Here is a 15,689-nt window from a genome sequence, read left to right as displayed (position 1 = left end):
GCACCGCCAGCCGTGATGACCGGCGGCCTCCCGCCGCCTCTCCGCCCGTCCACCGCGCCGCCGCCGCCCTCCGTCACGCGCGCGCTGCACGCGATCAACACCTGCACCACCGCCGCCGCGCTCGCGCCCATCCGCGGCGCCATCCTCGGGGACCGCGCGCTCCTCCGCTCCACCGCCGTCGTCTCCGCCTTCTTCCTCGCCTGCGGCCGTCTCCGCCACCTCGACCCGGCGCTCTCCCTCTTCGCCTGCCACCCGCGCCCCCACGTGTTCGTCTTCAACTCGCTCCTCCGCTCCCTCGGCCGCGCCCCCGCCCGCTCCCCGCTCCCGCTCTTCCGCCACTTCCTCCGATGCCGCGGCGTCCGCCCCAACCGCTTCACCTTCCCTCTCCTGCTCACCTCCCTGTCCTCCCTCGCCGACCTGAGGGCCGTGCATTGCCAGGTGGTCAAGTCCGGGTTCGGGCCCGACCTCCACGTCCGCAACGCCCTCCTCGCGCGCTACGCAGACTGCGACCCTGACCTGGCGCACGCCGAGCAGATGTTCGACGAAATGCCCCGACCGGAGGTTGTCGCGTGGACCACTATGATCACCTCATACAGGAACCGAGGCCGCACCTTTCACGCTCTGGCGACCTTCCGGCGGATGCTTGCTGCTCATGTTGCACCCAACCGCGTTACCATGGTTGCTGCTCTTGGCGCTTGCACGGCCCATTGTGCAGTCGACACTGGCATCTGGATTCACGAGTACGTGCAGAAGCAGGGATGGGAGATGGATGTTGTACTGGGCACAGCGCTGGTAGACATGTATGGGAAGTGTGGAAAAGTCTCAGATGGAATGCATGTGTTCTCAAAGATGGCCAAGAGGAATGTCTATACTTGGAACTCTATCATTGGAGCACTTGCTCTTGCACAGGATGGCAAGACAGCATTGCAGTGGTTCTCTCGGATGCAGAATGATGGTGTCCAGCCAGATGAAGTCACACTTATTTGTGTTCTTTGTGCCTGTGCACATGCCGGGTTTGTTGACATTGGGAGGAAAATATTTAACCTGGCCATACAAGGTGAGTATGGGTTTCAACCTGGGATCAAGCACTTTGGGTGCATGGTTGACCTTCTTAGTCGCTCTGGACACCTCGATGATGCCTTTAGGGTTGTTGAGACAATGCCATCACAGCCAAATGCAGTGATATGGGGCTTGCTATTAAGAGGCTGCAGGGCCCGTGGCGACTCATGGTTGAGTGAGCATGTGACAATGAGGCTGGTGGAGTTGGAACCTGAGAATGCATCGCATTATGTTCTGTTATCAAATTTGTATGCTGAGACAGGGAGGTGGCAGGAAGCTCAGGGGATCTTGCATTGGATGAAGAAGAAGGGACTGAGGAAAGATGCAGGCTGGAGCCTTCGAATGTTAGAGGACAAGTCAAAGAAGTATACTACTGATGGATGTTTGTTGGAGTATGTTGAGTGAGGAACAACATTGGAAGGTAATTCAATATATACCATGTAGAGAATCATGCCTTTGCTTTCCTTCTGAGTTTGGATGTGATCATGTAAGTTGATTCGGGAGCAGGAATTGTAGAAGGGTGCTTCTTTACTAAGATAACGGTTTTATTGGTCACAGATAGATTGATGAGTGCTTTTGGCACATGCACTTCATGAGATGTGGGGTCTATACTTGGGAAGCAAAATTGATAATGCTCTATTAATTCAATGCCATCATTAACAAAGAGTGGTTAATTTTGGTGGAAATCAGACAATTCCGCAACTCCCATTTCATACAATCTATTTCCATTTTTTGTTGGAGGTAATTGACTAATTGTACAGGTTATGGTCCTTAGGCAAAATGTTAATGGAAATTTTGACTAAGCGATATTCTTCAACAATGACTTTTCTTGCCTTCTGTAGTACTACTTCAGGAATGACTTTCTTAACCTTGTGTATAGTTTCTATTTGTACTAGTGTTTCCATTATACTCCCTCCGTTTCATATTATAAGTCGTTTTGACTTTTTTCTAGTCAAAAGTCGCTTTGACTTTTTTCTAGTCAAACTTCTTCTGGTTTGATCAAGTTTATAGAAAAAAAATTAGCAACATCTACGACACTGAATTAGTTTCATTAAATGTAATGTTGAATATATTTTGATAATATGTTTGTTTTGTGTTGAATTTGGTCAAACTTTAAAAGTTTGACCTAGAAAAAAGTAAAAACGACATATAATATGAAACGGAGGGAGTAATATTTTAGCTTGTAACAGGAAGGTTTTGCAAGGTTGTTTAATACTGTTAAATGAAAATAGAACCAATAGAACTCAATGCCCCTGTTAGTTAGACATTGCCTTGAAGAATAAATATCCAGCTGTCTAGTTGTAAATGTGATGCAAAAGAAGATAAAGTTAGACTGTTCCTGGTATTGGGGACATGGACAAGTTAGCCTGAATTGGAGCCTATTGGGGACATGGGCTCCTTCAGATTATATTTGAATATTTATCACAAAAACCTAACTATGTGCATGTTTGGTAGCATAAGTGATGCATGAAGTGCCTGTGGAAAACACCGATGAATATGACGGCCCAAGTTGGTTGGTACCACTTCTGATTTCTGAACTAGAAAATATCTCATCATCTAAGCTCTGAGTGGCCTATAGAGATATGAGGGACCAGCAGGACAATTCTTACTTGATTGTGACCACTATCTTAAGTACTTCCAAACATATAAAATAATTGCTAGGTTAAGATTTGCTTAGTTTCTTGGAAATATTTTAATAAGAGGATTTATCACTTATTTTTCAGTGCACTTTCGAGATGGAGTGTATATTTGAAACCATTCCTTCCTGGGATTCCTTTGTCTTTGCTCATTTTGTCGTTTTTTGCCTGACTCATTGCTATGGATATGCTATCATTATATAGAAGCATGAGCTTCCGGAAGGATGAACCTCTGATCCCTTCCCTCCCTGCAACAGAACATGGCTCCTCCAACACCAATATTGGTAGTTCCTATAGATGTGAGCAAGAAGCCATGGGAGCAAAAAGTCCCTCTCCATAACCGCTGGCATCCAGATATCCCTCCTGTTGCAGATGTAACTGAAGGGGAATTGTTCCGTGTTGAGATGGTCGATTGGACTGGAGGAAGAGTCAGTGATGATAACTCCGCAGATGACATCAAATTCCTGGATCTCACAATTGTAAGTATATATATCGCTCCTGCAAGAGATGCCGTTTAATTTTTTTTATCACAGCGCTTATTACAAAACAAGATATCAGCGAAACTGACTATTGATTCTCACAGACTCATTATCTTAGTGGGCCCTTAAGAATAGTTGATGCTGAAGGGGTTCCAGCTGCACCTGGTGATCTTCTTGCTGTAGAGATCTGCAACCTTGGTCCACTTCCCGGTGACGAATGGGGATATACTGCCATATTTGAAAGGGAGAATGGTGGTGGATTCTTAACCGACCACTTCCCTAGTGCAAGAAAGGCGATTTGGTATTTTGAAGGAATTTATGCATACTCCCCTCAAATACCAGGTAGAATTTTTTTTTGGTGTTGTTCTAAATGAAGCTTTTCAATTTAGGATACCTCAATAGTTCCATTTTGTGTATATCAGGTGTCCGATTTCCAGGATTAACTCATCCTGGTATAGTGGGGACTGCACCATCTGCTGAGCTTCTCAATATATGGAATGAGAGGGAAAAAATATTGGCTGAGACAAATCATGAGTCAATCAAAATCTGTGAAGTTCTACATCAGAGGCCTCTTGCCAACTTACCAACCCCTGAGAACTGTTTACTTGGAAAGGTATGACCTTCTGCCAGATCAGTGGTTTTACTTCAGTGCAAGGATTAAATGAAACATTGTTTGTTGCAGTACCTACAATTATTATTTTCATCTGGTCCAGACTGTCAGTGCAGCAATTTTACATATAGATATCAATCTAAGACATGGTTATTGGTTAAAGAGCCCTGTTTGTATTTTTTTTAAAGGAACAAACCATGTCTATAATGCTTGTTGCATGATTCAGATTCAAGAAGGGACTGCTGATTGGCAGAAAATCGCAAATGAAGCAGCAAGAACTATTCCTGGAAGGGAGAATGGAGGGAATTGTGACATCAAGAATCTAAGTAGAGGTTCCAAGGTTTATCTCCCGGTATTTGTTGATGGAGCAAATCTGAGTACTGGTGACATGCATTTTTCCCAGGGTGACGGCGAAGTCTCATTCTGTGGCGCAATAGAAATGAGTGGATTTCTTGAGCTCAAGTAATTACATTTTTTCTTGTCTATAATTCTGAGTACTTGTTAAGATGCACCCAAACAACTACTTAAAGGTGAACAAAATCCACTAACACTAATGTAACTAATCCTTGTATTGTTAGGTTTTTCACAATTCCTATAAATATACTAGACTTGAACACCTGCATAGATCATCCACATAGACATAGCTGCTTGCTTGAGACTTTTCATCTGAATGGGCACATCAAGAATGTTAATTTAAGGATCAAGGAGTACTGCTGTCACCACTCACCAAGTCAATTGTGATGGTCTGTAATATTCCATCTCCATGGCACTGCAGTAGTTTATGCTTCTTTTCTGTCATCAATGTAAGTTAAAATGCTCTAATGATTTCTAATTGAGACATTGTGTTGGTTTGCATCACTTTTGGTTGTGGAAATCAGAATCGCTCCACTAATGCATATAGCACCAGTTATTCCTAAATCATGCATCATAGTTATATCGTACTTGAGAAACTACATTTCCACTTGACTGTGCAAGAGATGCTGAGTGCTTGTGAATAATCTGATCATGAAGATTTGCTTCTCGTGTTCTTGTGAAAACCAACTGATTTCATTCTTACATTTTGTGTAGGTGTGAGATCATAAGAGGTGGGATGAAGGAATACTTGACTCCAATAGGTCCAACACCACTTCATGTGAATCCTATCTTTGATATAGGTCCAGTGGAACCACGTTTCTCAGACTGGTTAGTCTTTGAGGGCATCAGTGTAGACGAGTCTGGGAAGCAGCATTTTCTTGATGCATCAGTTGCCTACAAGCGTGCTGTCCTCAATGCCATTGAGTACCTTTCCAGATTTGGGTACTCCAAGGAGCAGGTAGACACAGGATTTTTGGTTATCCTGCTAATATTATGTGATCTGAACATTATCCTAAAATCAGATATTAATGGATTATATACAGGTATACCTTTTGCTATCATGCTGCCCATGTGAGGGTAGGATATCTGGAATAGTAGACTCCCCTAATGCAGTGGCAACTCTTGCCATCCCTACAGCAATATTTGACCAGGTTTGGTGCCAACAACCGAACACAATTTCCCTTACTCAGAATATCTGTTACCAATCTGTAATTATTTAGTTACAAAATATATCATACTCCCTCCAGTCAAAATTAATTGATGTTGGAACGTCAATTTTTTTTTACTAGAGGGAACCAGGGAGTAATAGAACTAGACTGACACAATTATAACTTGTTCCTTTGGTCTGATCTTAGATCTAACTATGTAAGATAGGCTAACAATTAATTGTGAATGAGTACTCTCCATGTATTACAAGTTCAGAACAAATCGATATCATTCCTGGTAGACACTTGAAACTCCTGTGTAACCATCAAGGCATTTAAGGCTGATGGCCTAGGAAGATTAGATTTATAATCTACCCATAATGCTCTCTATTCAATTATAGAGTAATCTTTCTGATTAAGGTTGGTTACACTTCGTGATGGGCTTGAATAATCAAATTACCCGTGACTCAGTGATAGAAGAGACTCAAAAAAGCGTAAAATAGAACTCCCCTGATGATTTCTGACTTACTACTGAGGTCAAATCACAAGAACTAGGATACACAAGGCACACAGATAAAAAACATATCATTTGTAGTTATGCTTTGGTTAACCTTATTAACATACTGCAGTAAGAACTAGCAATAATCCAGCTGCTATTCATTCTGATCTAAAAATAATGGAGGTTTTTTTTTTGGGCAAGTCACTAGAGTCTACAATATTTCCTTCATAGAGATCTTTTCAAGTAGGATAATTTTATTTTAGAACTTCAGTATGTGACATTTGAATGGTTGGCTAGGATGTAAAACCAAAACGCCTGAGTGGGAAACAAGGACCAAAGTTGAGAAGGCTTCCAGATGTTTTGAGATGCTCGTCCGATGGACACCTTCCTGTTACACAGGACCCAAGCGGTACAAAGGCACCTTAACTAGTGCAAAATGCGTGGTCATATTCACAATCCACTATATGATTAGTAATTATAAATCTAAATAATCATATTTATTATTCCAACATCTATCTAGTGTAATCCATAATGTGGGTCACATGTTGTATTTTCTGTATTGTACGTGCCGTATTTTCTGTATTGCTACCAAGCACCAACTCGTGTTATCTGAGTTGTGCAAGCAACTAAATTTCCTTATTGTCCCAAATATCACGGCTTGTTTGGCAACTTGAGGGAAGGGGATTGGGAGTTTACACGAGGGAATTGATGGTGAGATTAAGATGGGAATTTGATTTTTCATCCTAGTCTCTTGTTTGGTAGAGGTGGTAGAAATTGATAGGGAGTTTAGTTGGAGATTAGGTCATTAATGAAAACGGATGGCTGAGATTTGTTTAGGCGAAGTAAAGGACCCCCTACCCAGGTATTGAAAAGGAGGGAGTTCATTCCTCAATTCCCCATCCCCATCCCACCAAAATTTTCATGTCTCCTAACCAAACAAAACATTTAATAGCCTCATCCCTCTAAACTTCCAATCCCTCCTAAAAACTCCCCCCAACCAAACGGGCCATGAGTGCAAGCAGCTCGTCTTTTAGTTTTTTTTTAAAAAAGAAAAATATCTTATTTGACTGTTAATTAGTACTGAATTCTGTGACAAGCAGACATGGGAGAGTGGAGCTGTGGTAGATTGGAATCGATAGGTTTTTGCACAAGTCATTGGCAGTGGCAATGCCATGTTTCCTTTTATGTGCAAGCTATAGCAGTTTTAGCCCCATAATTAGAATCACTTGTACCTACTACAATATTCATGAATAATTTAACGATTGAAACTGGTAAATTAATGTTCTGTGAGAGGTTGCAAGTTGGATGAGTTCAGGTAGGATTCAATTTATGCAGGAAGTGTTGCGTATTTCTCTATATCAAAAGTTCAAATCTAAACATAAGGTGATACTTTTGTCTGTTGGGAATTATATGTTGTACCAAACCCGGGCTAGGCTGTAAGCAGTGTACTAGTGTAGCAAGTTACAGAACTTTTTCCCTCCCAAAAACACTGTTTATTTTAGAGTCATGCATTACAAAATAGGGAGCTACGTCTGTGTTGAAAACTTTAGCAGAAAGGATCATGCTGTAGTAATAGAATAATAAGAGCGATTTAAACATATACTCCACTATAAGTAGTGTATCCTAGCAGACATGGGTGACGCTGTACCAACAGACATACTCTCATGGAGGAACAGGAGTGGGGTTGAATTCCTGGGGTGTCAGTGTCACTAGTTCACTCCCATTTTTGCACAAGCAGAAAAAAGTACATATAGGTCAACAGAAGTAGTTGGTAGATACTCCAACAAGGCCTATTATGTTATTCGGCCAAGAATGACGTTACCAGCTTACCCCATCACAAACACTCGCCATTTCTACTTCAGAAATAACATCTCACACATGATTACATGGTAACTACCACTGGACAGCATGATCTAAGATCAAAGAAGCAGGCATCCAGGAGTATGGCCCTGATGCCCTCTGCCTTAAACACGAGAAATTACACACGCACTGACACTGACACCGACTGTATAAGCACTGGGACTGAGTGCTGGTAGTAGTAGTAGTTGTAGTAGAAGGCTATATATCGTTGTGTCGTCTAGCTCAACTGGGCCGTGTAGTGTAGTGAGTGATCACTTCTTGTGCGGGCTGTATTTGGGGCAAGCCGGGCTGAAGTGCTTGGAGATGACGCGCGAGTTGAGCAGCTCGATGATGGGGCCGAAGGAGACGCAGCGCGGCGCCTTGTACTGGTTGATGGAGGCGCCGCGGGAGATGGCGTAGTCCATCACCTCCTCGAACGTGCCGGCGCGCACCACCCGGATCTCGAGCGGCCCGATGGCCTCGCCGTTGCGTCCCTGCCTGTACACGGCGTTGAGCGCCTCCTCCATCTCGAGGCAGCACCGTTCGAACACGCCGCGGCCCTCCTCCTCCGCCGGCGGCGGCCACGCGCCGCCCTCCCGCACCATCAGCTCCCAGTACACCACGTAGTGCCCCGGGATGGTGGTCGCGTCCGCCTGGCTCGTGTACTCCACGATGCTGGCGCCGTAGGGGGACAGCAGCGCCGACGCGCGCTCCACCGCGGCCTGCAGCTCCGCCTCGTCCGTCTTGTCGGAGTCGATGCTGAGGAGCACGTTCTTGCGGCGGACGAACCGGAACTGCGGCGCCGCGTTGTGGAACCCGGTCACCTGCAGGATGTCGCCCACGCGGTAGCGGCAGAGCCCCGCGTAGGTGGTGATCACCAGCTCGTACTCCCTCCCGACCTCGGCGTCGGCCAGGTCGACGAGCCGCGGCGGCGGCGCGTCGCGGGGCAGCGGCGGCGCGTCCGGGTCGTGCGGCATCAGCTCGAAGTAGCCCATGTTGGGCATGATGGTGTACGACACCTCCGACGGGTCGCACATGGGGCGCAGGTTGAGGCCGAAGTAGCACTCGGACGACGCGTACATGGTGCACGCCATGGGGAGCCCACCGCTGTAGAACTTGAGCGTGGGGATGTACTGCGCCATGGCGCCCGTGACGATCACGTCGAGGTACTTGGTGTTGGGCCACATCCTGGTGATGATTCCCTCCCACTTGTCCTTCCCGCACTCGGCCTCCACGAACGCGGCGAGCTCGGCGTCGGGCGCCGCGAGCACCTCCGCCACGGCGTCGCGGATGGACGGCTCCGTCACCTTGGCGCTCAGCGTCCCGGTCCTGATGTCGTGGGCGAGCTCCCTCCAGTGGAGCTGGAGGAAGCGGATGGCGCGGAGGAGGCCCGAGGCGAAGACGGCGCCGACGCGGAGCACCTCGGCGCGCGCCACGAGGCCGCACAGCATCTGCGCGTACATGGACTGGAACGCGTCGGTGCACAGGATGGCCGCCGTCGGGCTCGTGTACACGTTGTAGGGGTCGAAGGGGCGGTGCTTGAAGTGGTCGCTCTTGTAGTAGCTGGTCAGCACCGGCCTCGCCGGCAGCCCGCCGGGCGTCTTCGTCTCCGACTTGATGAACAGGAAGTAGAGCCCCTTGCCCTTGTCCAGCCCTGGCACGTACCTGTCATTTTTTATTTAATTACCTTTAGTTAATTTAATCTGAGATAAACATATTAATCACTAGTACAGTACTATCTAGCTATAATACTAGTTTACTACTACATTCAGTCAGCTAGCAGCTGGTTGGTTATGTCGTTGAATCGTTAAGCAGGAAGGGATCAACAATGATCATGCAGTGTAATTGATGGCCCACTGATGCTGAGTTCTGCATGCCGGATTAATTAAAGATTCAGGCCGATGTTGACATAACCTATGATAAGATATCAGATGTACGAAAGATTTAGCATTGTGATGGCTAATTAACAGAGATACACCGGTGGTTGCACCATTCCTTTCAGCTGGGATACATTAATGTGGGATTGACACAGGGCACGTAATAATGCTGATAAAATTTTATGAACATGAGCATTAGTACCATTAATTTACGTGTGTGTTTATTCAAGCTTCAAGCTAATTGAATGGTTCTGAAAACTCCCTTTCTCTTAGCTTATTTTAGCGCAACAAGGCCGGTAGCCGATTTGTCGCTTTGTTTGTAAGGTTACACTCCAACTTCCTGGTTACGTATGCGAGCGACTTTGAGCTGCTACATAATCTTATTTTAGGAAGCTAGCTAGCTATCGTTAGATGTCTTACAAATTAGAAAAGGAATCTCGGTGCCTAAAAAGTAGAGAGACACCCAAGGCAGCAGCATCTCTAGCGTCTAAGACACAAACACATTATATTTTAGGCTCAACGTGAATGATTAATTAGCCACACCTCTCGCAAGTTGCGGTGTTTCTTAGCCAAACCCTTGTGAGGTCACCAAGGCTACAAACGCATGACTCGCTCGCCCCGGTCATTACATTTCCCAAGTATTATATTTAGCATATGAAAAATTAAACGTACTGTTTCTTGATCGGTCGATGGTAAAGTTTAAACTGAGAACGGTTAGGTTTAGGTTTGTCTCTGTAGATTAGATTAATTAGGCCTTAAACTAATGCATCGATCAATGACACTAGATTAAGAAATCATTTCTTTCTTTTTATTAAAAGAAGATTAAAAATTGCATGCTAGAAATTAATACGGCTACTTGTATCTTAGCTAGGTAGCTTCAACTGTTGCCGGGAGTCAAGAAAACGTCCCAATCAAAGGCATGGTGAGAAAAAGAAAACAGTTAGATGGCTAAAGTAGGATAATGGCCAGAGATTCAGAGATGGATCACCCACAAGTTCATGACGGGCATGAGGAGGCTGTAGAGCATCTGCCTCCTGTCCAGCTCATCTTCTATCGTCGGCATTAGCTTCCTCTCCCCCGCCGAAGTCCCCGAGCTGGATGCACACGCACGCCAATTAGTAAGCAAGAACGATCAACCAAGCAACGACCAAAAACTAATCAAACAATTAGTTGGAGTCAATGGCGGAGCCGAGCCGGCAAATGAAAGGCCGGATTAATTGAAAAAAGAAATTGTTTGGGTTAGCTAGCACTACTATACACACCTGGTGAGGAACTCGGTGATGGGGTGGGAGGAGATGATGTTGGAGCGGTCGCCGTTGGCGATGCGCTCGATCTCCGGGCGGAGGTCCTCGTAGGTGACGACGGGGACGCGCGCCTTGAACGCCTCCCGGTCGGTGCGCCCTTCCATGCCGTGGCGGCGGAGGTACTCGGCGCCGTTGTTCCGCGCCAGGATCGCCGCCAGCACCCGCTCCTGCACCGCGTCGAACCCCCTCGTCATCTCCTCGATGAACTCCAGCTTCTCCGCGTCGCGCTCGCACGCCGCCACGGCCTTCCCCGCCACCGCCGCCGCCTTCGACCCCGCCTCCGCCGCAGCCACCGCCGCCGGAGCCATGAATATCTCTCTCCCCTAATTAGTTGGCGTTGCTTGCCGGCTAGCTTTTGCTATTTTTTCTCTCTCGCTTAGGCTTAGCTTGGAGTGTGCGATGAGAGGAGGCGGTTGCAAGGGAGGGGTATATATAGCGGCGAGAGGGGGGGAGGAGGCCGCGCGCCATGCACGTCGCGCGCGCGCGCGCGGGCGAGCGAGGCGGGCCGGTGAGGGTGGGGACTGGGGAGGCAGGGCGTGGCCCACGCGGGCGTCACTGCCCGAGCGAGGAGGGGGCACGTGGGCCCGCCTGGTCGGCCACGTCGGACGCCCGGGCCCCGCGACGGGACGCGCGGCCGGCGCGCCCCGGCAGCGAGCTTAGCCATCGGCGCTGACGAACGAGAGCTAAATTGGCTTTAATTACCCGACCGGTCGGGTTGTGTAGTTGTTCGTCTCCGGATTAATCAACGGCAATCTCTCATCTGATGGAGAAATTAATAAGTAATATACGACATGAATAGGTTTATAAAAATGTATTATCAAGGTTGGACGAAAAGAAAATGGAAATCCAGGAGAGGGGGTGTTTTGTTGCTGCTTGGGTATGTGTCGACACAGTAGTGTGCAGCGCCACACCTGACCAGATCATCAGAGAGAATTATGTGCTAGTGTGAGGGTATTAAGGAAATGGTAAGTGGACAGGGACTGAAAGGAGAAATGGGATTTTTCTTCCTTAATACAAGTGAGCCGGCAGCTGGAGATGCATGCATGGAACAAGCGGGGCATTGACGGACAAGAGAATTTCCACAAGAATATTTGACATTTTAGCATTGTAGAATTTTTTATTTGCAAGTTAAAGTAATGTAATGTAAGTTTGAAAAGTTTCTTTATGCTAGGAATTCTACCCTTTCATCGGTTTAAAATTTTTCACGATCGACATCAGTTCAAATTAGTAAAGTGATGACTGACGACGGGCTAGTGTTCCAAAATATCCATTTAAAATCTAACACGGCTCTAACTAAAAATCCATTTAAAATGTGTTCAGTATTACATATATATATATATATATATATATATATATATATATATATATATATATATATATATTAAATTTGTTTGGTGCTCCATGGTGCCCGGGTACCATTGTTGAAATTGAGTATATACCCAATTCAAATGAGTATGAAACTTTTTCAATTACTTAGGTATTAACATTAACTACTTTACTAACTAGTTTAAAGCAAGTTTGAATTGAATTTGAACTTGTTTTTGTTAGATTTTGATTCTAGGTATATAGCATCCATACATATAATTAGTTAGGTATGTAATCATGGATTGTGAAATAAAGTTAAATTTGAGTTGTTTTGTTGATAAGTATATGTATGAATCAAATTATTATAACTAGGTATATACTCACAATTTGAAAATTTTGAAAAATTTGAGTGATTTTGTGCATTATATACCATGGTGCCCCATATGAGTGTCCTCTATATATATATATATATATATATATATATATATATATATATATATATATATATATATATATATATATATATATATATATATATATATATATATATATATATATATATATATATATTGATACAGTTTACTAATCACACACGACCCACAAATAGGATCTTCTGCTAGCTAATTAACTTCACATCGAAATATAGACTGCCGGGCTGGACGTAATTAATCATGTGAACGTGTTGGCTGCATTTGTCGACTCATCTCCCATATAAGCTCGTTAGAATATAATTAGCAAATCCTTCCAAAACCTCTTTATAAAATTAGCACGTCACAAAAATAATTTGTGGTTGATCCACAGGGTACGTACGTATATATACATAGTGGTACTTGTACGGCTGGATAGACCTACGGGCTACAGCAATAATCATATTATCATATATACATGTGGAGACAATAATGTACTAATCCAGCTTGTACCGCGCGTGTCGGCCTATCTATCCCCTTTCTGTGATCGCGAAGAGCCAAACGTGTTTTACGTGTCGTCCATCGAATCATCCATCGATCGGGTCGAGGCGTAGAAACGATCACTATTTCCCGTGTCTTGACTTGTGCTAGCTAGTACACCCAATTATTTTCGTTAACATCGGTTCAATTAACGCGTCTCATGAAGTACTAGCTAGCTAGCTAATAGCTAGGATACGATCGATCAATCGGATCGATCTGTCGATCGAGCTGTTCCTTTCAATCAAGTTTTAACCTCTCGCGAGTCAATTTTGGTGGCTAGAGATGGTTTTGTTTGGTCCTGAGCCCCCCTGTAAGGCTGTAATTAGCAGAGTCTGATCTTTTGGCCACATGTTTTAACTGATTTTACATTGCATTTTTTTTTCACTGAGAAATTTACGATCGGTGTTACCGCGCCGGTCCATTTCGAGGATCTACAGTAAATCTGCGTGTCCACTGTACTAGGAGGAAAACGATCGAATGGGACATGGTGACAGGAACAAGAGCGGGCGTTTGCACCCTCAGCCGTACAGGGAATGGAACAACACATCAACCTATAATATAAAGGACAAAGCTAACTAGTGAAAGAGAGAGAGAGAGAGATCGAGAGCAGAAATACTGAAATACGTACACAAGTACGCAACCCCTTCTGGCCAAGTGTACAGTACACCACGTCCAATTTAACAGGTCATTCAGGTTTCCCTTGTCAGAACGTCAGTCTTGACCCCGAGATCGATAGAGACCGACGAGTCGTACGTTCACTTCACAGACCGATCGATCTACGTCGTTGTATATCCCAAATACGCGAACTCTCCGTAAGTCCATGCCCTAAAATATAACAATCTAATATAAAATGTAAATATTCGTTCGTAATTACTAAAATACTTCATGTTACATCCCACACTAAATTATTATATTTTAGGATATAAAACAATTAACAACACTACTATACTACGTGTTGGGTACTGTTATTGTACGATAGCTGCTATAGTATCAGCAATATCGTGCAGCCTTATACTACTACTAAAAATAAATGGTAAATTTGCTAGTGGAAATGTCTACAGTACTATTGATAAAGTAGGAGACACTGATATTTAGACTCGGACTCATATGTTATTCACTGCTATTGTACGAGTAATATTGTAAAGAATCTTGTATCCGTAAATTTATCGTATAAGTATGTTTATTATTAAAAAAACCGTATAAGTATGTTTACGAATTGACCCAACCATAACCTTAGCCGGCGCAGACCCACGGATGGATCAGCGATATTGGCACTTTTTTCTCAGGCGAGTGTGCCGTGGACTCGCGGGGTGGGCAGCCGGGGCACGCGTGGTTCTCGCTCGGTCGCTCGCACAGTCGCACGTACGTGATCGGGGCCGCGCGATCGAGCAAGCCCATATGGCGCGCGCGTGCGTGCCAACGTGCCAAGCCTCGAGAGCCGCCGTTCTTTTTGCGCGCGTACACGGAGCGCGCGCGCGCGCATGGAACTCCCGCACCGCGAATGCATGGGCAATACTGTACTACTTGTTCTCGCGGGGAACAGCAGGGTGTGGAACTGTGGATACAGTCAATCGAGTAGCTTACCTTTTGGCTTTCGACTCTGAAATTCAGAGACGGGCAGTATTGGTGATTGGTGAATATGTTTCTTTATCAAGCCATGCTATTGCTGTCTTTGCAACGGAATACGGCATGGTCTTTGATGTGGAACAGGGGAAGACTACAGAAAAAAAAAAGTATACTGGATTGATACTGAGATGACGGGAGCAACATATTAATTCAAAAAGGAAAAAAAATACTCCGTATATCCTGTACATACATATATTGAGAGTTATTCTCAATGAGGAATGCTCTGGTCTACAGTTAATTAAGAACTACTCTGTAAATGATATGATAAAAAAAGCGAAAACGACATGACCTATTTTTTATGTTTGTACATTTCTTAGAGTTCAGATGGCTTGTTTTTAATGCTTTTATCAGAAACCAAGTTAGGTTCTTCTCTCAAAACTGTGGTAGCCAGCACACAAGAGCTTGCCTGTCATTCTCGTTTCATCTAGAAATCAAGCAACGGTTGTATTCTACTATTATATCTGCAGATTGGTGAACAGTACACATATAATATGACACCTATTCCATTCCCCTCTCCGAGATAAACTAAAATCCAGATCGAGCAACCCAGCATTAATAAAAAAAAAACTAAAAGACTCGTCAACTAGGCTAGTTTAATTATCTGGAAAGAGACAAGAGGACGATACCTATCTAGCAGGAACGGCGTCATGATCGATCGATCGATCGCTCTGCCTGAACCAAACACTAGTATTTTCCCACTGCACCTGGTGTCTGTTGGAATTTGCAGCTAGCTGGCTCTCGTCCGTCTTCTCTACACCAAGTCAAAATCTACAAACATTATTCAATTCTATACACGTAGCTAGCTGCTGCTGGAAGTATATGCCAGCACCTGGACGCACACATGCAAATCCAAGCCAGTACGACATGCATGCATCCAACCATGTATCCATCCATGATCCATCCATGTTGCATTTTGTGCACCACGTATGTCTCACGATTCAGGGTACAGAGCATATACATATGCAAGCATGAATGCATCATCCATGACACACAGGTGACGCTGAAGTC

General features: G+C 44.8%; 2 protein-coding genes across 2 annotated transcripts; one reads left to right on the top strand and one right to left on the bottom strand.

Annotated features, from left to right (window-relative positions):
• Nucleotides 1–6,758, top strand: LOC127754032 (uncharacterized). Its single transcript, XM_052279519.1, has 8 exons — nt 1–1,460; nt 2,932–3,175; nt 3,280–3,517; nt 3,598–3,788; nt 4,012–4,247; nt 4,854–5,097; nt 5,183–5,290; nt 6,081–6,758. The coding sequence occupies exons 1-8, from the start codon at nt 16–18 to the stop codon at nt 6,207–6,209; spliced, it is 2,835 nt and encodes a 944-aa protein (XP_052135479.1). The 5' UTR covers nt 1–15; the 3' UTR covers nt 6,210–6,758.
• A 797-nt stretch (nt 6,759–7,555) lies between these two features.
• On the bottom strand, nt 7,556–11,216 carry LOC127770128 (probable indole-3-acetic acid-amido synthetase GH3.2). Its single transcript, XM_052295801.1, has 3 exons — nt 10,762–11,216; nt 10,492–10,593; nt 7,556–9,287 (listed from the first exon to the last, which is right to left on the bottom strand). The coding sequence occupies exons 1-3, from the start codon at nt 11,109–11,111 to the stop codon at nt 7,895–7,897; spliced, it is 1,845 nt and encodes a 614-aa protein (XP_052151761.1). The 5' UTR covers nt 11,112–11,216; the 3' UTR covers nt 7,556–7,894.
• Nucleotides 11,217–15,689: the final 4,473 nt, after the last annotated feature.

Source organism: Oryza glaberrima, chromosome 1, assembly GCF_000147395.1.
Source record: "Oryza glaberrima chromosome 1, OglaRS2, whole genome shotgun sequence".
NCBI lineage: Eukaryota > Viridiplantae > Streptophyta > Magnoliopsida > Poales > Poaceae > Oryza > Oryza glaberrima.
The sequence above is the reverse complement of the archived record's forward strand: the minus strand, read 5'-3'. Positions and strand labels throughout refer to the sequence as shown.